We start from the raw sequence: 27,274 nt of genomic DNA on the forward strand, positions 1-27,274 counted from the left end.
TGGTATATTTTAGCCAGTTTAACAGGGGTCATGTACCATCTATACATCATTTTCATCACATTTTCCTTCAACGCATTACATGCAGTGAAGTTCAGCCCAGAGGTCCACAACCTTTCCCAATCTTCAAACATAATATTATACCCAATATCCTGCGCCCATTTTATCATTGTTGATTTTACCATTTCGTCATGTGTGTTCCATTTCAGCAGCAAGTTATACATTCTTGAAAGTACCTTAGTCTTAGGTTCTAACAGTTCAGTTTCTAACTTTGACTTTTCCACTTGGAATCCTAGCTTTTTGTCATTTTTAAACACTTCTTTAATCTGAGCATAGTGTAACCAGTCTCGCACTTTGTCTCTCATCTTTTCTAAACTCTGCAATTTCCAGTTGTCACCATCCTTTTCTATTATCTCCCAATATTTTGGCCAGTTGGCCTCCATATTGGCTCTTTTCCGAGCCTTAGCCTCCAGGGGTGACAGCCACCTCGGAGTTTTATTCTCCAGTAAGTCTTTATATTTTGTCCAGACATTAAAAACTGATTTTCTGACAATATGGTTCTTGAAGGCCTTATTTATCTTAGCTTTATCATACCATAAATATGCATGCCATCCAAACGCATTATTAAAACCTTCCAAATCCAAGACATCCGTATCTTCAAGAAGTAACCAATCTTTTAACCAGCAGAAAGCTGCAGCTTCATAATACAACTTTAAATCTGGCAGGGCAAAGCCCCCTCTTTCTTTCGCATCTGTTAATATTTTAAATTTGATTCTGGGCTTTTTGCCCTGCCAGACAAATTTAGAAATATCTTTCTGCCACTTCCGGAAGCACTCTGTCTTGTCTACAATCTGCAGTGTCTGAAACAAAAATAACATTTTTGGCAATACATTCATCTTGATGGCAGCTATTCGGCCTAACAAAGAAAGTTTTAGTCTTGACCAACTATCCAAGTCTCTCTTAATCTCTGACCAACATTTTTCATAATTATCTTTAAATAAACTCAGATTTTTTGCTGTTATGTTTACCCCTAGGTATTTAACTTTTTTAACCACATTTAGTTCTGTCTCTTTCTGAAGCTGTTCCAACTCAATATCTGTCACGTTTTTCCCCAAAACTTTAGTTTTTTGCTTATTTAACTTAAATCCTGCCACTCGACCAAAGTTTTGAATCAGTTGTAGTACTCTTTTCAAACTAGACTCCGGCTCCTGTAATGTCAGAACTAGGTCATCTGCAAAAGCTTTAAGTTTATATTGTTTCGCTCCGACCTGAATCCCTTCCACCAACCGGTCCCCCCTAATCATATTCAGGAGCACTTCCAGAACCGAAATAAACAGTAATGGGGAAATCGGGCAGCCTTGTCGTGTACCTTTTTCAATTTTAAACTCTTCTGTAACCACATTGTTAACTATCAGTTTAGCCTTTTGTTCTGAATATATTGCCTCAATCCCGTTCTCAAACCCCCGTCCCACTCCCATTTCTTTTAAATTCCCCTTCATAAATTTCCAAGATATGTTGTCAAAGGCTTTCTCCGCGTCTATAAAAATTAAAACTGCTTTAGTGTTTATGTTTGTTTGTAAAAGTTCCAATATGTCTATGATGTTCCTTGTGTTAGTAAACATATGTCTGCCCGGGAGAAAGCCTGCCTGGTCTTTATGGATTATCTCACTTAAAACTTTCTTAAATCTTCGTGCCAAAACATCTGCAAATATTTTGTAATCCACATTTAAAAGGGAGATGGGACGGTAATTCTTGAGTTGTGTCTTTTCAGTTTCTGACTTTGGAATCAATGTGATAAATGCTTCTTTCCACGATTCAGGCGCCTTCTTCCCCTCCATTATTTCATTACTGACCTCCAACAAAGGTTGTATCAAATAGTCCTTCAATGTCTTATAGTAGTTAGAGGTCAGTCCATCTGGCCCTGGTGATTTGCCCTGTTTCAGACTCAGGATGGCCTGTTCAATCTCTTGTCGTGTTATTTTGCCATTTAAAATTGTTCTATTTTCTTCTGACAGCTTTGCTAATCCATTTCTCTCCAAAAATTGTGTAATCTCTATTTCATCTTGTGGCCCTTGAGTATATAACTTTTTAAAATACCTCTGGAAGCACTTTCTAATCTCTCCCGGGTTCTGAATGTTCCTTCCTTCAACCTCTAAGTTTGTTACTGTATTTAATCTTTGTCTCCTTTTCAACTGCCAAGCTAGCAGTTTCCCACATTTATTTGCCGATTCAAAAGTTTTTTGTTTCATTGTTTTAATCTTCCATTCTATTTCCTGATTTATCAGCTTGGAATATTGCGCCTGATAAAGTTTAATTTCTCTCAGAATCGGTTGGGACTTCGGGTTAGATCTTAACTTCTTCTCCAACTCTTTGATACTTTCCAGAATTTTATCTTTCTTTTCATTTTGCAGTCTTTTCTTTAAGGAATTCTGTTGAATCAAGAACCCTCTCATCACAGCTTTACTTGCATCCCAGATAGTTCTTTTTTCCACCGTAGTGTTCAAATTAATCTCAAAATAGTCCTTTAAGGTTTTTTGGGCCTTCTTTACAATTCTTTGGTCTCTAAACAGGCCATCATTCATCTTCCATCTAAAGGAGCCGATTGGGATCAATGTCATATCCATTCTCAAGGCGTTATGGTCGGAGCATGTTTTGGGGCAGATTTCCACCTTCCTCACCTTAGGTGCCAGACTTCTAGTTATCCATATTTGGTCGATTCGTGTCCAAGTCAGTTGAGCTTCAGAAAAGAATGTTCCTTCTCTTCCCAGGGGGTTTCTAACTCTCCAGATGTCAACCCAGTCCATATTGTCAGTCATTTCAAAAAAGGTCTTAGGTAGTCTTCCCTCTTTAGTAATGTTCTGGTTCTGTGACTTATCCATATTTGTTGATACGACCCCGTTCATGTCCCCCATCATGATGACGTTGTTGTAATCCAGATAATCCAGCATGGTCTCGTGCAACTTCTTATAAAAATCCGATTTTCCTTCATTTGGAGCATAAATTCCTAATATCAAAATTTTTTCTCCTTGATACTGTACTTCTATTGCGAGGATTCTTCCACTTTCATCTTTAAAGAGAAATTTTGGTGAAAGGCTCTCTTTTGCATAGATCACTACACCTCTCTTTTTAACTGTATCCGATGATATAAATTCTTGACCAAGCCTTTTATTTATTAACACCTTTCTATGGAGCCTAATCACATGTGTTTCTTGTAAGCATATAATGTCCAATTGTTCCTTTTTTAAAATATGAAAAATTTTAGACCTTTTTTCGGGACTGTTACAGCCATTTATGTTCCAGCTCAAAAGCTGCAGAGACATCCTGGATAGGTCTGGTTATTCTTTCTGGGGTGGTACCTTGTTCTCCGGTCCTTGAGGATCCGAGGGGGCGGGCTCCCCTGGAAGTTCTGGCGCTGGCAATCCAAGTCCTTTGTGGAGGTCTTCTCCGTGTGCTCCCAAAAACTTGTCTCTATCTTCCACTGTTTTGATTTTGATCTTTCTCCCTCTGTAGGTAAAGGATAATCCTTGTGGAAACTCCCACCTGAAGATAATTGCGTTGCTTCTCAACAGTCTTGCCAATTCCGTGTAGTTAGATCTAAGGTCCAGCAACTGCTTAGGAATGTCCTTGTAGATTTCAATTCTCTTGCCCAAAATGTCTAGTGACTTTTCGTAGTGCAAGCCCAAAATCTTGTCCCTTTCCTCCTTTGATCTCAGTGTTATCAAACAATCTCTGGGCTTCTCTGTCCTTCTGACTCTGCCAAGCCTGAAAGCAGATACAATTTTAAAGTCTTTTTCCTCTAACTTCCAAAACTTGGCAAATTCCTTAGTTAGAAATTCAATAAAATTATCTTCTTCCACCTCTGGTATTGACCGTATCCTCAAGTTGGTCTCCCTGTTTCGCAGTTCTGTCATCAAAAAGTAAATCTGATGTTCTCCAACTTGTTTGCTGAGTGGTCTTACTTCTTTCTCAAGTTCTTCCAATCTTTGACTAGTATCTTCAGCCAGTTTACGATTTTCACCTACAGCCTCCTTTAATTCTCCAATAGACTGGGCATTCTGTGCAACTTGTCCAGTCAGCTTATTCAAGCTTTCTGTGTTCTGTTCAATTTTAGCTGTATGCAAATCAGCCTTCTTGTCCAGAGCCTCCAGTTTCTCCAAAATTTTCTCCAAGACAGAGCTACTTGTCCCTGAAGCCATATCTCCCAGGTGCAGCTCCTCTGTCTCACCCTCCCCTGCCTGTATTAGGGAGGCCGCCTCTATGTCTGGAGGCAAAGTGGAAAGCAAGGCCGGCACAGAAGATCTACGCTGTGAGGCTGCAGATAAAGTTAGAGTTGTTTGTTTAGTCCTTCCTCTTCTCCTTGCGCCACTCATTCCAAAGTTATCTGTAATCCAAGGTCAATCCAAGTTGTTCCCATGAGAAAGCAGAGTCCCAGATACAATAGTCAAACAGAGGCCGGGAAAGGGAAAGTAAAACAAAGTCACTGCTGTAAGTCCAAAATCCTCTAGAGGGAGCTTAATACGTCTTCAGGGAAAAGATCAAATCCAAGTTAGACTTATAAATTTAAATCCATGTCTATCGCCTCCACAATGTATTATTTTTGGCAGAGTAAAACTTAAAACAAAACAGTGTTTCTTACAGTGCCTTGACTGCAACAGTTTCAAAGTATCCAGTTCCAACTCAGAATGTTTCAAAACCTGAATTCAATGTATCCAAAGTTGCAAACTGGTGCTCATCCAGGCAGCTCCAGCACCAGAGATTCTTATTTATTTTATAATCCACTGGTGCCACAGAAGAAGGATATCAATGCACCCCGAATATGACCAGCAAAAGTCAATAGCTCAAAGTCTTTCACTCAGAAAACTGCTTTAACAGGGTGCCAGCATTTAGTTGACGCATAACTTTTTGTCTCCACTCCTCCTGCTCTTTGCTTAAAGTTCAGTATAGCGGGAGATGGGCTTCCTGCTTATCCTCACTCCGTTTTCAGCCAGATTTCAACTTTTTAAAAAAGTTTTAAAAGTTTCATAAAGTTCTCAAAAAGTTTCAGAAAGTTGACAAAAGTTTCAGGAAGTTTTCAATGTCCAAATTTACTCACGGGTTGTAGTTTCCAAAGTTCAGAAAAGTTGCAGGAAGAAAGGACAGCGCTGACCGGCAACAGCAACGCGGCTTCACTTCGCTGTTTGCGCAACGACCCACAGCGCCGCTACCCCCTCCGCGATCCGGAGCCCTTTACGGGGTCCCTTCAGCGTTTTGGGGGCTGCTTCTGGCGCCCGCCGGGTCCCGAGACCACAGGCTTCTGCCACCTGTGGTTTTCCTGAATGGGTCTCCTCTTCGCCGTAGCGGACGACCCGTTTACAGCGGAGCTCCCTTCTCCTTACTCGGAGAAGGCAGCCATTACCGGTCGCGCCGCCTCCGGAAGTCCCCCAGTTGTCAGTGTTTATACTACATTTTTAAAGATTTGCCTTGAGACAGTCTTTAAACCTCTTTTGTTGACCAGCATTACGCTTTCCATTTTAAAGTTCGGAATAGAATAGTTGCTTTGGAAGACAAACATCAGGCATCCGTACAACATGAACAGTCCAACGAAGTTGATGTTGAGGAATTATTGCTTCAACACTGGTGATCTTTGCTTCTTCCAGTACACTGATATTAGTTTGCCTGTCTTCCAAAGTGATGTGTAAAATTTTTCGGAGACACCGTTGATGGAATCTTTCAAGGAGTTGGAGATGGTGTTTATAAGCGGTCCATGTTTCACAAGCATACAGTAAGGTTGGTAGTAAACAAGCATGATTTGTAAACAAGCATGCTTTGTAAACAAGCATTTTAGTTTCCCTGTGAATGTCCCAGTCCTTAAACACTCTGCACTTCAATTGGGAGAAAGCCGCACTCACAGAGCTCAGGCAATGCTGGATTTCGGCATCAATGTTGGCCCTTGTGGAAAGATAGGTAGGAGAAGTGGTTGACATTTTTGAACGTTACACCATTGAGTTGGATTTGTGATGCTGCAGAGGGGTTGTTTTTTACTTGTTGGTGCAGCACTTTGGTTTTTTGGATGTTGAGTGATAGGCCAAGCTTTTCGTAAGCTTCTGCAAAGATATTTAGGATGGTTTGGAGCTCATCCTCTGAGCGTTCGCACACTACGTTGTCATCAGCATACTGAAACTCTATGACAGAAGTTGCGGTAACCTTACGCTTTGCTTTCAGCCTGCTCAGATTGAAGAGCTTTCCATCTGTTTGATATATGATTTCTACTCTGGTGGGGAGTTTCCCTTCGACAAAGTGTAGGATCATGGCAATGAAAATAATGAATAGAGTTGGGGCAATAACACAACCCTGTTTAACACCTGATCCCACTGTGAATGGTTTACTCTGAGAGCCATTGTTATCTGTGACTGTTGCTGTCATGTTATCATGGAGGAGCTGAATGATGTTTACAAATTTATCCGGGCAGCCAATTTTCAGAAGGACAGTCCACAGGGCATTACGATTTACAGTGTCAAAAGCCTTAGTCAGGTCAATAAACGCCATATACAGGGGTTGGTTTTGCTCTCTGCATTTTTCTTGAAGCTGTCGAGCAGTGGAAATCATATCCATTGTCCCCCTAGAAGGCTGAAAACCATTTTGGGATTCAGGAAGGGTCACCTCGGATATTGTTGAGACATGGTTTGCTAAGATCCTTGCAAGAATTTTTTCGGCTGCAGCTAATAGAGAGATGCCTCGATAGTTTCTGCAATCAGTTCTGTCACCTTTTTTAAAGAGATTGATAATTTTTGGCATCCCTAAAGTCTGCTGGGATCTCTTCTCTTTCCCAGATTTTTTCGATGAGCTGTTTTTGTTGTGTAAGTTCAATTCCGCCCACTTCAAAGTTTTCGGCAGGTATCCCATCAGGTCCACTGGCTTTGTTGTTTTTCATTTGGTTAATAGCTGTACACAACTCTCCCAGATTTGGAGATACTGCAAGCTCATCTCTAACTTGTTTTTGCGGAATTTGTAAGAGGACCTCAGCAGCTACGGGGGAGTTACGGTTAAGGAGATGTTGTTAATGTTCTTTCCAGCACAGTGCAATAGCTTCCTTATCTTTTAGAAGTGTGATACTGTCTGCTGAGCGTAGGGGGCATATGCCATGATTTATTGCCCCATAGATGGTCTTTGTGGCTTTAAAGAAACTCTGTGAATCATGAGTGTCGGCTAAGTGCTGGATCTCTTGAGCTTTTTTTACCCACCAGGTGTTTTTTAGTTTTCTGGTTCTTCTTTGAACCTCAGCCTTAGCGTTGGCATAGGTTTTTTTCTTCGTGGCACAGTGTCTATCTCTTTGCCAGATCTGAAAGGCCTTCCTTTTCTTGTCAGTCATGCGTTCAATCTCACTGTCATTCTCATCAAACCAGTCCTGGTGTTTCTTGGTTTGGTATCCAATAGTTTGTTCACAGTCTGCAATAATGGATGTTTTTAGCTTGGTCCAGTGTTCCTCGATGTTATCAGGGGATTCTGAAAGCAGATGGTCCTTAAGAGTCATTTGGAAGCAATCCTGCTTAATGGGATCTTGAAGGGCTTGAGTGTTCATTTTGCGCCTTGGTTTCCTTCCTTGAAGCCTGCGTTGAGGTATAATCTTGATAGCCATCGTGGAGTGTATTAGTCGGTGATTTGTCCAGCAGTCGTCGGCGCTCATCATAGCTCTGGTAAGGAGCACATCACATCGATCTTTAGCACGGACAATAACATAGTCTTAGAGGTGCCAATGGTTTGACCAAGGATGCCTCCATGAAGTTTAAAATTTATTTTTCTGTCGAAAGAGTGTGTTGGTAATAACAAGGTTGTGCACTGCACATATCATCAAAAGTAAGATTCCTTTGTGGTTGCTGTTGCCAATTCCTTCTTTCCCAATAGTCCCAGGCCACAGATTGAAATCTCGCCCAACTCTTGCATTAAAATCACCCAGCAGGATAATTTTATCTTCCTTCGGCGTCTCTGATAGGATAGTATCCAGCTGAAAGTAAAAAATTTCTTTATTGTCTTCATCTGCATCCAGTGTTGGTGCATAAGCACTTATAATAGTAGCCTGTTGGTTTTTGGTGAACTTTATTTGAAAGGTTGAGAGTCACTCATTAATGCTGGTAGGGACTTCTGACAGGAGCTTCACAAGATCGTTTTTGATAACGAAGCCTACCCCATGTATTCAATGTTCTTGTTCAGATAGACCTTTCCAGAAGAAAGTGTAGCCTCCTTTTTCTTCCTTCACTTGTCCCTTGCCTTCTCTTTGAAACTCTTGAAGCGCTGCAATATTGATGTTAAAACGTTGCAGCTCTCTTGCAATGATGGCAGTTCTGCGTTCAGGATGCTCACTGTCTGTGTTATCTGACAAAGTCCATATATTCCATGTTCCAAAGTTCAATTGTCTTTTACGACCACTAGGTGGTGACCCCACTGGGTGTGGTAATCCAGTCAGGGAAAAGGGGAGGCAGACTATGTTTAGGGCACCTTTTCTAGCCCCTCCCCGTTTTTGGGGTGAGCAGAGTGGATCCTAAAAAGGGCTGCTCAGTCATGGATACAGCTGCTAACCTGCTCAACTGCCTCTTTCCTTGAGTCAGAATGACTGAATCTGTATCCTCCGCCCATTTGCTGGTTCATGACTAGGGGCTTCCAGATTTCACGATCCTGCCCCCATTACCATTTGCTGGTCGCCATGGGACTTTGGGGGTTTGGGTTGGGTTTTTGGAAGATGCCTGTGTATGAATTTGTTTTATGTGTGTGGATCAGTGCACACTGACCAATGCACAGTCTTCGTAGTAGGGCTCTGTTCTGATGGCATGAGGTAGTCACGACAAACTGGTAGATTCCTATCTGCTGCAGACTTCATCTGCCTTCACAGTCGTTGTAACGTACCGCTTGTTATCATTCGCCTGTTCTGCCGTTGAGGACTTCTTGGAGCATTCTTTGTCTTGCTCCTTCCCTTTGACCTTACCGCCTTGGGTGAGGTGACCCTGCTGGGAGTACGAGATTCCCGACGGCTTCACTCACAAGGGTCATAGGAACATGCAAGCCCACTCACAACAACAAGGTGATGATCCAGCGAGTGGGGGACAGGTTTAAGGTCTCTTTGAGCCTGAAATAACTCACACATTTGTGAGAATAGTTAAAATTGTACACTCTTATGTTACAATGTCATCTGAAATAATTAAAAAAATAAGTTTTATTGATTATTTGATAAAAACAAAATACATCTCAGAGCCCTTTTTCATTTTATTTTGTAAAACACTTCTGCAATTATATGGTCAAAGCTATTTTGTTTCCCATACATGAAATATGGTCAATGATGCTGTCTATATATGGGAAATGTTCAAGATGGCCAAGGGTCCCTGTAACACTCCTGTAAACCTGGTGGCCATGCAGCCACTTGGCTAGGTCAATCCAGTTTACATAGGACCCTCAAATTTTCAGGGTTCATTCTGACACCACAATCACCTTTAAACTTTGAGAAATTATGCATCATACACTCTAGAGGACTCTTCTGCCCTTTGGAAGAAGTCCCACACATAATGCCTGTCACCCGTGTCTTTCTGTGTTTCCACAGAGGCTCTCAGTCCTTATGACTATTTAGGTGAGAGACAGGTGCCCAAAACCTCCCAGTGATATAATTCCTGCCTAAGGGATGCCTGGGTTGCCACCTGCCCACTGCAGTCTTTGAGACTCCCTTTAGGGGGTGATCATCATGGAACTTTGAATGTCCCTGGAACCCGGAACCAGCTACTCACGACCACCGAGAGAGAAAACAGGAACCACAGCACCCAGCACTCACATGCTGCAGCTGTTGTCCTTGTGTCCACTGCGTCACCAGCTCACAACAGTCAGGAACCAGCCAGTGTCCATCTGCTGCACCAACGGGAACAACAACTTCTGGAACTACTGGAACCAACACCGTTGATGCTGACACCACCACAACTCAGGCTGGCAGCACAATACCCATAACCTCATGGAACTTTGAAATGTCAGGCATAGCTCTAATGGCTTTAGCCCAAACGTAGCAGAGTTTTCCTGCACAGCGAAGAAGCTAGTTGAGGTGGAAAAGACTAGTCAGCTAGACTCAGAATAACTATTTACAGGATTTATTAAAAGGAAAAATAAAACCAGCAGAGTTTCTGCATACAAAACAAAACAAAATAAATCCTTTCTTTCTCTCTCTCTCTTAACCATACACAGCACTTCTACTCCTAACACACCTAGCCCAAACTGTGCTAGCACTCCTAGATAACAGAGTTGAGTGCTGGTCGTTAACCAATCAGAGTAAGTAGTTTCTAGGTCAAGCAGACCTTGGCTTTCTGCCAAGAGTAAATTGACACTGCCTTGAGTTAATTGTGTGAAGCCAGAATCTGTAAGTTTTCATGAGAATCAATTAACAGAAACTGAACAGATCAGGCCTCTCTTCTCTACCAAGAAGGTCCTTACTCCCTTTATCAAAACAGAAGTATTTCCTACCTGTTCCAATGTTTTCCCACCAGCCGGCTGATCCCTCTTGGGGTCTCTCCTCACCAGGGTTCCGTTGGACACAGTTTTGCTTCACCGCCCACCCTCGCCCAAGGAGTCCTCTCCGGAAAATCACTGGTGCACCCTGAGATGTCCGTGACACTGGCCCTCGGCTGACCAGAGTTCTCTGGTCCAAGAGAGTTCAAGACTTCTCAAGCCCCACGTTGGGTGCCAAGAAATGTTGCAGGCATGCCTGCTAGCCTCGCATACCACCAGTAGACATACACATGAGACTGGGTGAGGAGAGAGTCCAAAGTCTTTTATTTCACTGCACAGTGAAATGGTTCCAGCAGAATCACTCCCAAAGACTGGACCCCGGGCATTGCCCCCGGGGATCCTTTATAGAGTTTACACACAAAGCATTGCAATTTCAGCCAATCATATTCCCAAGAACCCTTTCATTACCTTATTTAGAAGGCAAGCAAGCTGTTGCTGGCAGAAGCTCATTGGATACATTTTGTTGCCGTGCTGTGCCTGCACTTTAGCATGCTATTGGTTAATTCTGCTGAAAAAGCTTTTCTAACTTGTTTACTTCTAACTATTACTGCCTGAGTGACCTTTGGCTTATGTGCCATTATCAGCATGGCTGTTTGTGCCTACGTGACGGGGGGGGGTGATTGATCTCCATTACCTCACCATGAGTACTACCTACACCAACCTCTTCTTCCCCACCTCCAGCTTGCTCCTGTGTGACCCACTCCCAGCTGTACCCCTTACCAAGATCCTCTTCCTCCTCCCTGAAGTCCTGCCAGTCCATGACATCACCCCTCCTCCTCAAAATCCACACCCGTCTCCCCTCCACCAGCTCTGGGCCTGTTGGGCATGAAACTGGCACTGCAAGTGGGGAGCATGTACATTTTCTGTAGACTCCCAGGATCTCTCCTCCAGTCCATGCCCCTTCCAATGAACCAGGTAACAGAACTTGCCTCGACGCCATTTGGCGTCTAGGAGCTGCTCCACTTCAAACTCCTCCTCACTGTCTACTATCACCGGAGGGGGAGTTTGCTGTGGGCAGTTGTAGGGATGTGGAGGCTCAGCGATTGACAACACCGACAGGTGGAAAACAGGGTGGATTTTCATTGAGGGTGGCAACTTTAGGTGAAAAGCGGTGGGGTTCACCTGAGCCATTACTGGAAAAGGACTGATACAACAGGGTGTCAATTTTTTGCACTGTCCCTTCAAAGGCAAGTCTCATGTGCTTACCCACACTAGGATAACTGGCCCTGGCTGCCATATTGCATCCGCCCCTTTCTTGTATCGCTCTTTTGCATTGCCCAGTCTCTCCTTTAATGACTGCTGCATGACATGCATCTCTTCCGCCATGTCCCTTGCTGCAGGCACTGGTACAGTATAGGGGCTTTGGGTGCTGGGAAAGCTTGCGGATGCCTAACATAGGTAGCAAAGAAAGGTGTTTGTTGTGTTGATGTATGAATGGCATTATTATAAGTGAATTCCTTTCCTCTTGGTTTCAGTGTCAATATTACCATTCCAGCATATTGCATTAATTTAACTTGCCAATCTTCTTTAGCTGGGACAGCTTATTTTTTCCAGTACTGTGCTAGCAGTATTCGTGCAACCGTAGTAGCATACTTAATAATTCTTTTTGTGGTCCTGGTATATCCAGTCCTGTAATGCCTAGTGGGAAAGCTTCTGGTTTTTTAACAAAAGTTATTTTAAACATCTTCTTCATTTCGTTATAGATCATTTCCCAATACAGTGGTACCTCGGGTTACATACGCCTCAGGTTACAGATGCCGCTAACCCAGAAATAATGCCTCAGGTTAAGAACTTTGCTTCAGGATGAGAACAGAAATCATGCTCCGGCAGCGCGGCAGCAGCAGGAGGCCCCATTAGCTAAAGTGGTGCTTCAGGTTAAGAACAGTTTCAGGTTAAGTACAGACCTCCGGAACCAATTAAGTACTTAACCTGAGGTACCACTGTATTTCTTAACAATTTTGCAATCCCACCACGTATGAAAAAAATGCTGATTTGCATTTCCAACACTTATTTTCTTTATTTTTGTACATTTTGGCTAGTTTTATTGGAGTTAGATACCATCTGTACATCATTTTCATATTGTTTTCTTTAATCACCACTGTAAGGGGATCAGGGGGTTGCTCGAGAGCAATCAGGCAAATGCCTCCCTGGTCGGCTGTAAAGCCTTGTTATTGGTGCCAAAAAAACCTTCACCATGTAGAGCGCCACTATTCCGTGGCTCGCTCATTCACTGGCAGAATCTGAGAGTGGGCGGTCCTTAAACCTTCCCCAGCAGAGTAGTTTCTTGACGCCCAGTCTGTGCATCCCCTCTCTGCGCGGAAGCCTACTGCTCAAGGAGGGTGTGGGTAACGGAGGACCTCTATCCTCCCCGCTTTGCTCAGGCAAGGTGTCCTGGCACCGCCTCACCTCCCCCGAACCCTGCAGCTCCTCTCCACTGGAGGCGTGGTTACTCTCCTCCGCTGAGGAGGTGCTGCTTCCCACGATCTTTGGGGGCTCTCTGTAATCCATCCGGCTTTTCCCCTCTCGCCCCTGAGCCGATGGCAGTTCCCTGACACCCACACTTGCAGTAAATTTTATCTCAGTCCTCCATAATCTTTCCCAATCCTCTATTTGTATATTGTATCCCACATCTTGTGCCCATTTAATCATGGCTGCTTTAACCTCTTCATCTTTCGTTTCCCATTCTAGCAACAGATTGTACATTTTTTATATTAATTTCCTATCATTTTCTATCATTTCTCTCTAAAATGTTGAGATTTCATACTGAAATCCTTTCTTTTTATCATTTTTAAATGTTTCATTTAGCTGGAAATATTGCAGCCAATCTGTTACTTTCTCTCTAATTTCATTAAATTCTTTCAATTTTAATTGGTTTTCTGAGTCAATTAATAACTCTATGTAATCCAATCAGTGTCCATATTTAAATTTGTTCTTGATATTGCCTCTATAGGGGAGAGCCACATGGTGTTTTTTGTTCCAATAATCCTTTATACTTTTCCCAAACTTTAAATATCACTTTCCTTATTATATGATTTTGGAAGCTTTGATGTATTCTAGCTTTTTCATACCATAGATAGGCATGTGAATCGAATCTATTACCATGTCCTTCCAGATCTAGTAAGTCTGTATTTTTTAATTTAATCCATTCTTAAATTCAACAAATACATGAGGCTTCATAATAGAGTTTTAGGTCCGGCAGTGAGAAGCCTCCTCTTGCTTTAGTATCTGTTAATAATTTATATTTTATTCTCAGCTTCTTCCCCTGCCATATAAATTTTGAGATATCCTTTTGCCATTCTTTAAAACATGCCATATTACTTATCACCGGAATTGATTTGAACAAAAACAACATTTTTGGCAATATATTCATCATACCAGGACCACAAAAATACTTATTTATGTATGCAACTACAGCCGCACGAATATTGTTAGCACAACATTGGAAAGAAGAAGGTGTCCCAGCTAAAGAAGAATGGCAAGTTAAACTAATGGAATATGCTGAAATGGCAAAACTGACGTTGAAACTAAGAGGAAGAGATGACAACAAATTTAAGGAAGATTGTAAGGACTTTATTGCATATATACAGAAGCAATGTACACAGGTTAATACATCAGCAGGATTTTAGAAATACTTGTAAGGACATTATGAATGGACAATAAGTAATATCAGTGATTTTTTATTTAAAATGGACATGTGGTATGATGATAAATAATGGAACCAGGGAAGGAAATGGGGGAAAGCAACTTTTTTCCTTTTTCCTTTTTTTTTATATAATTTTTTTATTAATTTTCCAACATATATTAAAACACAATACAACTGACAATACATAAACAAACAAACATATAAACACGTATAATTTCATAACCTCTTTTTCTTAAACCTTATTTCAACGACTTCCCCATACCTCCCTTTTCTGCATCCCTGTTTTAAACTTTTCCAGCAACCCCTAATTTCAAATACTTATAATTCACTTTCTTTAATCCTTTTTCTCTTACCCAATTATTTGTCACTGCAATTCTGTTTTACATTACCCATGACATTTTAGCACTCATTAATTTTACAACAGTTCTTAAGATAAACTTTAAATTTCTTCCAATCTTCTTCCACCGTCTCTTTTCCTTGGTCGCGGATTCTGCCAGTCATCTCGGCCAGTCCCATATAGTCTATCACCTTCGTCTGCCACTCTTCCAGCGTGGGTAGTTCTTGTGTCTTCCAATACTTTGATAAAAGAACTCTTGCTGCTGTTGTAGCATACATAAAGAACGTCCTATCTTTCCTTGACACCAATTGGCCTACCATGCCCAGGAGAAAGGCCTCTGGTTTCTTATGAAAGGTACACTTAAGGACCTTCTTAATTTCATTATAGATCATTTCCCAGAAGGCCTTGATCCTTGGGCACGTCCACCAAAGGTGGTAGAAAGTACCTTCAGTTTCATTACATTTCCAGCATTTATTATTGGGCATATGATAGATTTTTGCAAGCTTGACTGGGGTCATGTACCACCTATAAATCATTTTCATAATGTTCTCTCTTAAGGCATTACATGCCGTAAACTTTATACCGGTAGTCCATAACTGTTCCCAGTCAGCAAACATAATGTCATGACCAATGTCTTGTGCCCATTTAATCATAGCTGATTTAACCATCTCATCCTGTGTATTCCATTTCAACAGCAAGTTATACATTCTTGACAAATTCTTAGTATTGGGTTCCAACAATTCTGTTTCTAATTTTGATCTCTCCACCTGGAAGCCAATTTTCCTGTCCTGTTTGAAAACTTCATTTATCTGGTAATAATGAAGCCAGTCTCTTACTTTAGACTTCAATTTCTCATAGCTCTGCAATTTCACTTTTCCCTCCTCTTGTTCTATAATTTCCCAGTATTTTGGCCATTTAGATTCCATATTAAGTTTTTTCACTTCCTTAGCTTCCATTGGTGACAACCACCTAGGGGTTTTGTTTTCCAACAAATCTTTATACCGAATCCAAACATTATATAGTGCTTTCCTAACAATATCGTTTTTGAAACCTTGGTGAATTTTAACCTTGTCATACCATATATATGCATGCCAGCCAAACCTATTATTGAACCCTTCCAGATCCAAAATGTCTGTGTTTTCAAGAAGCAGCCAGTTTTTCAGCCAGCAAAAAGCCGCTGATTCATAATACAATTTTAAGTCCGGCAGGGCAAACCCCCCTCTTTCTTTTGCATCAGTTAATATCTTAAATTTTATTCTGGGTTTTTTGCCCTGCCAGACAAATCTAGATATGTCTTTCTGCCACCTCTTGAAACAATCCATTTTGTCCACAATCTGCAATGTTTGAAACAAAAACAACATTCTCGGCAAAACATTCATCTTAATAACAGCAATTCGGCCTAACAAGGAAAGTCTCAAATTTGACCATATTTCTAAATCTTTCTTAACTTCTGTCCAACATTTCTCATAATTGTCTTTAAATAAGTTCACATTCTTAGATGTCAAATTAATCCCCAGGTATTTCACTTTCTTTGCTACCATTAAACCGGTTTCACTATGAAACCTCTCTCTTTCAGCAACTGTTAGATTTTTATCCAGTACTTTCATTTTCTGTTTATTCAGCTTAAAACCTGCTACTTGACCAAATACTTGTATTAGCTCTAAAACTCTTTTCGTACTAGTGTCTGGCTCTTGTAAAGTTAATACTAGATCATCTGCAAACGCTCTCAATTTGTATTGTTTAGCTCCGACCTGGATCCCTTTAACCAGCTGGTCCCCTCTGATCATGTTTAATAAAACCTCCAAGACAGATATAAAAAGTAATGGGGATATTGGGCACCCCTGTCGTGTCCCTTTTTCAATAGCAAATTCTTCAGTAACCACGTTATTTACAATTAGTTTTGCTTTTTGTTCAGAATAAATTGCACCTATACCATTCTCAAAACCTTGGCCTACCCCCATCCCTTCAAGATTCTTTTTCATAAAGCTCCAAGAGATATTGTCAAAGGCTTTCTCCGCGTCCACAAATATTAATACTGCCTTAGCATTAATATTGGCTTCTAATAATTCCATAATATCTATTATGTTTCTCACATTGTCAGATAAATGTCTTCCTGGAAGAAAGCCCGCCTGGTCTTTATGAATCTCTCCCACCAAAACTCTCTTCAGTCTTTTTGCCAAAATGTCTGCAAAAATTTTGTAATCCACATTAAGTAGTGATATAGGGCGGTAGTTCTTGATCTGGTTCTTCTCAGTCTCCGATTTTGGTATAAGTGTATTATACGCTTCTTTCCACGATTCGGGTGCCTTCTTCCCCTCTAAAATTTCATTACAGACCTCCTTCAGCGGTTGTACAAGCCATTCTTTCAAAGCTTTGTAGTATCTGGAGGTCAATCCATCTGGTCCTGGAGATTTTCCCAATTGCATATTTTGAATGGCTCCCTCAATTTCTTGCTCAGTTATCTTCTGGTTCAAAATCACTTTACTTTGTTCAGAAGTTTTTTGTAATCCATATTTTTTAAGAAATTCTTCTATCTCTTTTTCATTCACCGGCCCTTGTGCATAAAGTCTCCTGAAATAACTCTGAAAACAGTTTCTAATCTCATTTGGTTTATAAATGTTCTTTCCTTCAACTTCTAGGCTTGTAACCATATTCAATTTTTGTCTCTTCTTCAATTGCCATGCCAGAAGTTTCCCACATTTGTCTGCCGATTCAAATGTCTTTTGTCTCATTTGTTTTATTTTCCATTCTATCTCCTGATTCATCAGTTCCATATATTGCCTCTGATAAAACTTAATTTCTCTCAAAATTTCATGTGACTTTGGCTTTGATCTCAGTTTTTTTTCTCCTTCTTTTATCCTTTCCAAAATCTTATCCTTCTTCCCGTTCTGTTTCTTCCTTTTTATAGCATTCTGTTGTATTAAAAATCCTCGCATGACGGCTTTACTTGCGTCCCAAATTACTCTTTTCTCCACCTCTGTTCTCAGATTTATCTCAAAATAGTCCTTCACCACTTTCTGGGCCTTTTTGTACACCTCTTCATCTCTAAATAGGGAGTCATTCATCCTCCATCTGAAGGAACCAGCTGTTGTTAAGTTCATCTCCATCTTTACAGCATTATGGTCGGAGCAAGTCTTTGGGCAGATTTCCACTTTCTTTATCTTTGGTGCCATCCCACTAGTTACCCATATTTGGTAACCCATATTTGGTCAATTCTGGTCCAGGTCATTTTTGCTTCAGAGAAGAAAGTTCCCTCCCTCTCAAGAGGGTTCCTTGTTCTCCAAATGTCAATCAGGTTCATGTTATCTGTCATTTCAAAAAAAGTCTTTGGTAGTCTCCCATCCTTAGAGACTACCTGTCTTTGTGCTTTATCCATATTTGTAGAGACCACTCCATTCATATCTCCCATCAAAATTACATTGTAATCCAAATAGTCCATTAATGTCTCATGCAATTTCTTAAAGAATTCTGACTTCCCTTCATTTGGAGCGTAAATTCCTATTATCAATAATTTTTCTCCTTGAACTTGAATTTCAATTGCCAAATATCTTCCTTGTTCATCTTTAAAAAGATTGGAAGAAATTTAAAGTTTATCTTAAGAACTGTTGTAAAATTAATGAGTGCTAAAATGTCATGGGTAATGTAAAACAGAATTGCAGTGACAAATAATTGGGTAAGAGAAAAAGGATTAAAGAAAGTGAATTATAAGTAATTGAAATTAGGGGTTGCTGGGAAAGTTTAAAACAGGGATGCAGAAAAGGGAGGTATAGGGAAGTCGTTGAAATAAGGTTTAAGAAAAAGAGGTTATGAAATTATACGTGTTTATATGTTTGTTTGTTTATGTATTGTCAGTTGTATTGTGTCTTAATATATGTTGGAAAATTAATAAAAATTTATATATATATATATATATATATATATATATATATATATATAAAGGAAATTTCCTTTCTAAAACAAAAGTACAAGTGTAGGACGTGACCTTGGCTCTGAATGAGAGTGTTATGGATAAAGAAAAGGGGAAATCTGAAGAAAGAAGCTTAAGATCAGGTAGACAATACAAGACTGATATTTCCCACCAGCGGAGAGCTTCAACATCCGGAGGCACGGGTGCAGCTGCTGCCTCTCAAACAAAAGTAAGAGCTATGTCAACAGAAGATGCTCTGGCACAGGCACTTGGCAAAATTAATGTATCTTTGGAATACTTAACGAAGCAGGGAACAGAGACAAGTAAACAAGTTGCGGAAACTAATAAACAAGTGGCTGAGGTCTCAGCAAAAATTGACCTGAACACGAAAAGTATTGATGAATTGGGAAAGAAGGTAAATTCTAATACAGAGACTATTGTAAGACTTTTGGAGGACTCGGCTACAACTCGAAAGATTGCTGAGGAAGCAAAGGAAATTGCCGTTCCTACCCAGGAGAGGATACCATCAGTCATCAAGAAATTGGAGGATCATGATCTGACTTTGTCTATGATTGAATTGCAAAGAAAAGAGAGAAACTTAAGGATCAGATCAGTTCCGGAAAGTGAGAAAGATAACTTGGCGGACTTCCTGACAAAAGAATTTTTGGACTTTTGGCAACAGGGCCTGGAGAAGGATGAATTCAAGATAGTGAGTGCATTTAGGCTTGGTACAAGACAAAGGAAGAATAAGGCAAGAGACTGTTTGATAACATTAAGATCAAAAGAAGAAAGGGATAAAATTTTGAATTTGCGCTACCAAAAAACCTTGGAGATTGAAAATTCCTATGTGGAGATCTTCAAAGATATCCCGAAGCATATTCTGGATGTAAGAACCTACTACAGAGATCTGGTTGTTTTACTGAAAAAAACCAAGATATTCTTCAGGTGGGAATTCCCACAAGGCCTATCTTTTAAATACAAAGGAAGGAAGATAAGAATAAGAACACTGAGTGATAAAGACAAATTCTTGAGAGACCACGAAGAGGATCTTCAGAAGGAGGTGGAATCTGGGCAGGAACTGACGCCATTGGGAAAAGGAACACTGGACATATCAGACATATCAAATTTGTCATTCGGGTTGAAACCACCGACAGAGGAAGAACAACTACTTGGAGCAGCAGGAGTAAGTAAATAGTCTCATCATGGCTCTGCAACTTCTAAGTTGGAATTGTAATGGTTTGAATATGCCTCGAAAGAGGAAAGCTGTTTTTCATATATTGAAGAAAGAACAATTGGACTTGATTTGTTTACAAGAAACACATGTGATGAGGTTACACAGGAAAATATTGGTGAATAAAAGATTGGGACAAGAATTTATTTCATCTGACAAAATCAAAAAAAGAGGAGTCGTGATATATGCAAAGGAAAAATTGCTACCGAAATTAATTTTTAAAGATGAACAAGGAAGATTCCTGGCAATTGAAATTCAAGTCCAAGGAGAGAAATTTTTGGCTGTAGGAATTTATGCACCGAATGAGGGGAAATCTGAATTCTTCAAGAAGTTGCATGAGACTTTGTTGGACTATCTGGACTATAATTTAATTTTGATGGGAGACATGAATGGAGTAGTATCTACAAATATGGACAAAGCACAAAGACAGGTACTTACTAAGGATGGAAGACTACCAAAAACTTTTTTTGAAATGACTGACAATATGGACCTGATTGACATTTGGAGAACAAAGAATCCTCTTGAAAGAGAGGGAACATTCTTTTCTGAAGCCAAAATGACATGGACCAGAATCGACCAAATTTGGGTTACTAGAGGAATGGCATCAAAGATAAAGAAAGTGGAAATCTGTCCAAAAACTTGCTCCGACCACAATGCAGTAAGAATGGAGATGAAGCAAATAACAACTGGCTCCTTCAGATGGAGGATGAATGACACTTTATTTAGAGATGAAGAAGTGTATAAAAAGGCCCAAAAAACATTGAGAGACTATTTTGAAATAAACATGAATACCAATGTGGAAAAAAGAGTAATCTGGGATGCAAGTAAAGCCGTTATGCGAGGATTCCTGATAGAACAAAACGCAATAAAAAAGAGAAGCCAAAATGAGAAAAAAGATAAGATTTTGGAGAAGATAAAAGAAGGGGAAAGGAAACTAAGATCAAAACCAAAGTCCAAAGAGATTTTGAGAGAAATCAAATTATACCAAACACAATATATGGAACTGATGAATCAAGAAATAGAATGGAAAATTAAACAAATGAGACAAAAGACATTTGAATCAGCAGACAAATGTGATAAACTATTGGCTTGGCAAATGAGGAAAAGACAAAAATTAAATATGGTTACAAATCTAGAAGTGGAAGGAAAGAACATATATAAGCCAAATGAGATTAGAAATTGCTTCCAGAGATATTTTAAACAATTATACACACAAGGGCCGCAGAAAGAAATGGACATAGACAAATTTCTTAAGAATTATGGATTACAAAAAATTTCTCATGAAAGTAAAATAGTTTTGAATCAGAAAATAACTGAACAGGAAATAGAAGGTGCCATTCAAAACATGCAACTGGGCAAGTCCCCGGGACCGGACGGGCTCACTTCCAGATACTATAAAATGTTGAAGGAGTGGCTACTACAACCTATGAAGGAAGTCTGCAATGAAATTTTGGAGGGGAAAAGGGCACCAGAAACGTGGAAAGAAGCTTATATTACACTTATACCGAAGACTGAGACTGAAAAGAATCAACTTAAGAACTACCGCCCTATCTCGTTACTAAATGTGGATTATAAAATCTTTGCTGACATTTTGGCTAAGAGATTGAAAAAAGTTTTGATGGAGGAGATTCATAGAGATCAAGCGGGCTTTCTCCCGAGAAGACATATGTCAGACAATGTAAGGAATATAATTGACATTTTGGAAAAGTTAGAAGTGAACATAAATACTAAAGCAGTTTTGATATTTGTGGACGCGGAGAAAGACTTTGACAATATTTATTGGAGTTTTATGAAGAAGAATCTCCAGGGGATGGGGGTAGGCCAAGGATTTGAAAACGGTATAGGTGCAATATACTCAGAGCAGAAAGCAAAGTTAATTGTAAATAATGTGGTTACGGAAGAGTTTAAGATAGAAAAAGGGACACGTCAGGGGTGCCCAATCTCCCCATTACTTTTTATATCAGTCCTGGAGGTTTTGCTGAATATGATCAGAAGGGATCAGTTGGTTAAAGGGGTACAGGTCGGAGCTAAACAATACAAATTGAGAGCATTTGCAGATGATTTGGTACTTACGTTACAAGAGCCAGAATCTAGTACCAAAAGGGTTTTAGAACTAATTCAAGATTTTGGCCAAGTAGCAGGATTTAAATTGAACAAATCTAAAACTAAGGTATTGGAGAAAAATTTAACACCTATGGAAAGGGAGAGGTTTCAGAATGAGACAGGTTTAACTGTGGTTAAGAAAGTGAAATACTTGGGGATTAATATGACAGCTAAAAATGTGAATTTGTTTAAAGATAATTATGAAAAATGCTGGACAGAGGTAAAAAAAGATTTAGAAATTTGGTCAAAATTGAAGCTTTCCTTGTTGGGTCGAATTGCAGCTATAAAGATGAATGTATTGCCTAGAATGTTATTTTTGTTCCAAACATTGCAAATTGTTGATAAGATGGACTGTTTCAAGAAGTGGCAGAAAGATATTTCTAAATTTGTCTGGCAGGGCAAGAAGCCCAGGATAAAATTTAAGATATTAACTGATGTAAAAGAAAGGGGGGATTTGCCCTGCCAGATTTTAAACTTTATTATGAATCAGCAGCTTTCTGCTGGTTGAAAGACTGGCTACTTCTGGAGAACACAGATATTTTGCACCTAGAAGGGTTCAATAATACTTTTGGGTGGCATGCATATTTGTGGTACGACAAGGTTAAAGCTCATAAAGCTTTTAAAAACCATATTGTCAGGAAAGCATTGTACAATGTCTGGATTAGGTATAAAGACTTGCTGGAGAACAAAACTCCCAGGTGGTTGTCCCCAATGGAGGCAAAGGCTGTGAAAAAACTTAATATGGAGTCTAAATGGCCGAAATATTGGGAAATTTTGGAACAAGAAGGGGATATATTGAAATTGCAGAGTTATGAGAAATTGAAAGATAAAGTGCGAGACTGGCTCCATTATTATCAAATAATGGAGGTTTTTAAGTTAGACAGGAAAATTGGTTTCCAGGTGGAAAAATCAAAATTGGAGACAGAATTGTTAGAATCCAAAACTAAGAACTTGTCAAAAATGTATAACTTGCTGTTGGAATGGAATACACAGGATGAAATAGTTAAATCAGCTATGATCAAGTGGGCACAAGATATTGGTAATAACATTATGTTTGAGGACTGGGAACGGTTGTGGACCACCGGTTTAAAATTTACGGCATGTAATGCCTTAAAAGAAAATATTATGAAAATGATTTATAGGTGGTACATGACTCCAGTCAAGCTCGCAAAAATTTACCACTTGCCTGATAATAAGTGTTGGAAATGTAAAGAGACTGAAGGTACATTCTTTCACCTTTGGTGGACATGCCCAAGGATCAAGGCTTTCTGGGAAATGATTTATAATGAAATGAAAAAGGTATTTAAATATACCTTCCTGAAGAAACCAGAGGCATTTCTCCTGGGCATGGTCGGCCAATTGGTGTCAAAGAAGGACAGAACATTTTTTATGTATGCTACAACAGCAGCAAGAATACTCATTGCAAAGTACTGGAAGACAGATCTACCCACCGTGGAAGAATGGCAGATGAAGGTTATAGATTATATGGGACTGGCAGAAATGACCGGCAGAATCCGAGACCAGGGAAAAGAGACGGCGGAAGAAGATTGGAAGAAATTTAAGGACTATCTTAGGAAACATTGTAAAATTATTGAAGGTTAGAACGATGTTGATTTAGAAATTAAGTGGTTATAAGCTGTAATGATTATGTGATCAAGAAAAGAAAGGTTAAAAATTATACAGAAATTAGGGGAAGGATTTGCTGAATTGAATTAATTAGAGATTGGAATACAGAAAGGGGAGGTATGAGGAGGTCGGGAAAGTAAGTTTTTTGAATATAAGGGATTGAAATTATACTTGTTGTTGTATGTGTTTTGTATGTATTTTTACTGTTTCTGTTTTTTGTTTTGTTTTTTCTATTTTATATAAACTTTTAAAACTTTAATAAATATCTTATATAAAAAAAATGAAAGTAGTCTAACTCACTGGCTAGTAGAGGGCAGTGAGAAATTCAGGGCCCTGCCAGACTAGCTTCCCCTGCGACAAATACCCCCCCACCCCAATAACAACAAACCCACCATAGGGCCTCACATGCTGTTGGCAATGATGTTGGCAAATGCGTGGCTCAGGAGCCTCTCGTCCTCATGAAGGGGCTGCAAGCCCACCAGAAGGCTGTAGTCCAGACATAGGCAAACTTGGCCCCCAGCTGTTTTGGGACTACAATTCCCATCATCCCTGACCACTGGTCCTGTTAGCTAGGGATGATGGGAGTTGTAGACCAAAAACATCTGGAGGGCCGAGTTTGCCTATGCCTGCTGTAGTTTATCATGCCGAAATCCTTCAGGAATTGTGTGCCCAGCTCCATCTGAGTCGTCATCCAGGCACGCTGTGGAGCTGCATGGATGAGAGATGGGCGTATTCTGCTAGTCAGGGGTGAAGAGGTTGCAAGATCCCCTGTACTGAGCAGAAAAGCAAACTCTTTGGTCTCCAAGATCTCTCTCAACTCTCAGGAGCCCTCACTGTGATCCATACTTGTTATGTACTGAGTTGAATAGGATCCAAACTGCAGCAGTCTGATTGGTCCTAGAACAATAGGATCCAAAAGGCAGCAGTCTGATTGGTCCTAGAACAATAGGATTCAGAATGCAGCAGTCTGATTGGTCCTAGAACAATGCAGCAGTATGATTGGTTGGCAGGAACCACCCAATCATGCTCCAGATAAAAGTGAATCCACAACCTGATTGGCTTACAGTAGAATTCCGGAATTAGCCAATCATGTGCAGCCCATTGTGTAAATAATGTATATAAAGCAGATACTTTGAGGGGACATTCATTCCTCCTCACCACTATGAGCTGAATAAAGAGCAGGAAATCACTTTGCGACTCTGAGTATATTTCACTGGCGATGAAGGTGGGATCCCGCTGAGCTGACTGCCACACACAGCACCGCAGCACCGCCACCTGCCGCACCGCTGCCTCGCACCGTGTATCCAGGCTTCAGCTCCGGACACAAGGAACTCAGAATGGCAACCGACAGCAGCTTCTCGCCGTTCAACCCAGCATCTGGAGACTGGGAAGCGTACGCCTCCCGTTTCACCTTCCTCCTAGAAGCCAAAGGGGTCACTGATGAAGAAGACGCCAAGAAGAGGGCAATATTCTTCAGCGTCTGCGGAGAGGAGACGTTTGAAATCGCCCGGGCTATCCTTGCGCCTGAAGACGTTGCTACTGTTCCATACAAAACAATAATGGAACAGCTGAAGGGGCACTTTTCACCACAGCCCTCAGTGGTGGCTCGTCGAAATGCCTTCTACGCAAAGCGGCAAGCCCCTGGGGAAACCATAACTGGGTTTGTGACCTCTCTCCGCCAAGCTGCCCGGTTCTGCAACTTCTCAGAGCTGGAGAACATGCTTCGTGACCGCCTCGTCGGTGGCCTGAAGGATGAGAAGCTGCAACGACGCCTCTACGCTAAGAAGAACCTAACGTTCCAGGTCGCTCTGGAGGAGGCCCTGGCAACGGAAGCTGCCGAGAGGTTGACGCAAGAGGCACGGCCGAGCCAGCCGTCCCAACCGAGGGTCCACCACGAAGACCTCACCGACGACTCAGGATCCAACAGGGAGGAGGTGCACCGAGTACAGCAGCGCACTCAAGCAGCCCACATACCACAGCTGCCTCGACGAGAAGGAGGGAACTGCGCAAGCTGTGGAGAAAGTCACGAGAGGAGGACCTGCCGTTTCCGCAACGCAGAGTGCAGGCAGTGCAGAAAATTGGGACACATCGCCCGGGTGTGTCGAGCTCGGCCCACCCGACGCCAGGCATCAGATGACCAATCCAAGAGCCCCAGGTCCCGGGGCCCAACGCACCAAGGCAACTCGACGGAGCTCACGGACTTCCAGGTATACCAGTTGCCCCACCCCAACGTAGAGAAAATTTATGTAGAGGTACAGATAGAGGGGGCCCCATGCCGCATGGAGCTTGACACGGGTTCAACTCTATCCATAATCTCGGCAAGGACCTTAAGGAAACTGTGTCCTACTGGGGGTCCCAAACTCAGGCCGGCCCCATTCACCCTCCGGGACTTCCAGAAACGTAAGGTCCCCACAATGGGGGTGGGGACCTTCAGGGTGCAGTACCGAGGGCGGACGCGGCAACTGGACTTGCTTGTGGTCAAGGGCCCCTACATTAGCTTACTGGGATTGGCATGGTTTGGACCACTGGGGCTAGCCGTCACCGGGGTGAACCACACTACCTTACAAGTAGACGTGGATGCCATATGCAAGGAATTTCCAGGGGTTTTCGATGGGAAATTGGGACAGTATACGGGCCCCCCCATTGCTCTACAGCTTGACCCCGCAGGGTCCCGTTCGCCCTGAAACCCCGTATAGACGAGGAATTGGACCGACTCGTGGAGCAAGGAGTGCTGGAGCCGGTGCCTAATGCCCCCTGGGAAACCCCAATCGTCACACCCGTCAAGCCTAATGGTTCGGTCCGCATCTGCGCAGACTACAAATGTACCATAAACAAGGCCCTCACGGCCCATGCATACCCAGTGCCAGTGGTCAGCCATGTCCTTGCTACCCTGGCTGGGTCGAAAATTTTTGGCAAGCTGGACCTGGCCCAAGCATATCAACAGCTGCCAGTAGATGAGGCCACAGCAGAGGCACAGACGATTGTGACGCACAGAGGAGCGTTCAGGGTAAAGCGGCTGCAATTCGGTGTCAGCGTGGCACCAGGCATATTCCAGAATCTAATGGACTCTCTCCTTAAAGGGATTCCTGGCGTCACCCCCTTCTTCGATGATGTGTTGATTGCCGGGCCCACACCCGAGGAGTTTGAGGACCGCCTCCGCACCGTTCTGTACTGTTTCCAGACGGCGGGTCTCAAGGTGAAGCGGGAAAAATGTCTACTAGGAGTGCCTCAGGTGGACTTTCTGGGATTTATGGTGGACACAGAAGGGGTCCACCCGACTGGGGACAAGGTACGGGCCACTTGTGATGCCCCAGCACCCAAGAACAAGACTGAACTTCAGGCCTTCTTGGGACTATTGAACTTTTACCATTCCTTCCTTCCCCACAAGGCGGCGGTAGCGGAGCCCCTACACAGACTCCTGGACAAGCGGGCCCCTTGGGTGTGGGGCCAGCGCCAGGAGGCCGCATTCCAGGCAGTCAAGGACTTGCTTGTCTCAAACTCGGTCTTGGCACACTTCGACGAGAGGCTGCCGGTGGTGCTAGCATGCGATGCCTCACCCTATGGCATTGGCGCTGTCCTGGGACACCAACTCCCGGATGGAAGAGAGGTACCGGTGGCATACTTTTCCCAGACACTCAACGCAACCAAGCGGAACTACTCGCAAATCGACAAGGAGGGTCTGGCAATTGTGAAGGGAGTAAAAAAATTCCATGATTTTTTGTACGGGCGGCCCTTCACCGTGGTGACTGACCACAAGCCGTTGCTTGGCTTGTTTGCCCCCGAAAAGCAGACCCCCCCAAGTGCTGTCTCCTCGCGTCCTCAGGTGGTCAATTTTCCTTGCCAGCTACCAGTATGCACTGATTCACCGCCCTGGGAAGGCGATGGGCCATGCAGATGCCCTCAGCAGGCTACCACTAC

General features: G+C 41.8%; 1 protein-coding gene across 1 annotated transcript; it reads left to right on the forward strand.

The window, feature by feature from the left end:
- Positions 1 to 24,915: 24,915 nt before the first annotated feature.
- LOC310753708 (uncharacterized protein) lies at positions 24,916 to 26,516 on the forward strand (the record flags this gene model as incomplete). The annotated part of the gene is made up of 2 exons (XM_083595059.1): positions 24,916 to 25,563; positions 26,437 to 26,516. 2 exons carry the CDS (start codon positions 24,916 to 24,918, stop codon positions 26,473 to 26,475), a joined length of 687 nt encoding a protein of 228 aa, XP_083451185.1. The 3' UTR covers positions 26,476 to 26,516.
- Positions 26,517 to 27,274: the final 758 nt, after the last annotated feature.

The sequence above is a fragment of the Podarcis filfolensis genome (assembly GCF_964270895.1).
Source record: "Podarcis filfolensis genome assembly, chromosome: W".
In the NCBI taxonomy this organism is placed as follows: Eukaryota; Metazoa; Chordata; class Lepidosauria; order Squamata; family Lacertidae; genus Podarcis; species Podarcis filfolensis.